The following is a 520-nucleotide window of genomic DNA, read 5'->3' as shown; positions in this document are numbered from 1 at the left end:
CTGTGAGCAAGGGGATGCATCCGCCGTCGCCGCGTGCGCGAGAAGAGTGCAGGTGCGAGGTGACACAGAGCGGACAGACGCAGAAGGCGCCGCTCTTTCGGGACGGGCAGCCCGGGCCCGACACCGACATGACGAGGGGAGAAGGCATGCTGAGAGGGATGAAGAAGTCCTGGCCGTGATGATGCTCAGGAAGGGACGGAGCCGGCCTCGAGGAGTCTTTGATGATTAAGGAGTCGACATAGAAGGAGCGTGACATTGCGGAGGGCTGCGAGGCCGGGGGCGGCTCTCCCAAAGTCGGGCTTTTCCTTCTTGGCCAAGTTGCCACTGAAGTCCTGGCGAGTCGAGAAGGTGCTTATGTTTGAGAGCTGAACAAAAGGGTCCCTGGAGAGGGCTGGTCTTAAAGTCCCCCCGCCTGGATCCCCTGCGCCGGGGTTTTATATCAACTATTTAAACACGTGATGGCTGAAAGCCTCGCAGATCTAAATCTCCCCGGCTTCTCAGGCCGGCAGGAGAGGCTGCC

General features: G+C 60.2%; 1 protein-coding gene across 1 annotated transcript in view; it reads right to left on the bottom strand.

Annotated features, from left to right (window-relative positions):
* GSX2 (GS homeobox 2) overlaps window positions 1-380 on the bottom strand; it is a 1141-nt gene extending 761 nt beyond the window's left edge. Inside the window, exon 1 of the mRNA XM_017744299.1 lies at window positions 9-380. Coding sequence (XP_017599788.1) covers window positions 9-256 — 248 coding nt within the window. The 5' untranslated portion in view covers window positions 257-380. The remainder of the gene's footprint in view (window positions 1-8) is intronic.
* Between the last annotated feature and the right edge of the window lie 140 nt (window positions 381-520).

Source organism: Corvus brachyrhynchos, unplaced genomic scaffold (genome assembly GCF_000691975.1).
Source record: "Corvus brachyrhynchos isolate BGI_N302 unplaced genomic scaffold, ASM69197v1 scaffold17, whole genome shotgun sequence".
Lineage (NCBI taxonomy): Eukaryota > Metazoa > Chordata > Aves > Passeriformes > Corvidae > Corvus > Corvus brachyrhynchos.
Note: the sequence above shows the minus strand (reverse complement) of the source record. Positions and strands in the feature narration are given on the sequence as shown.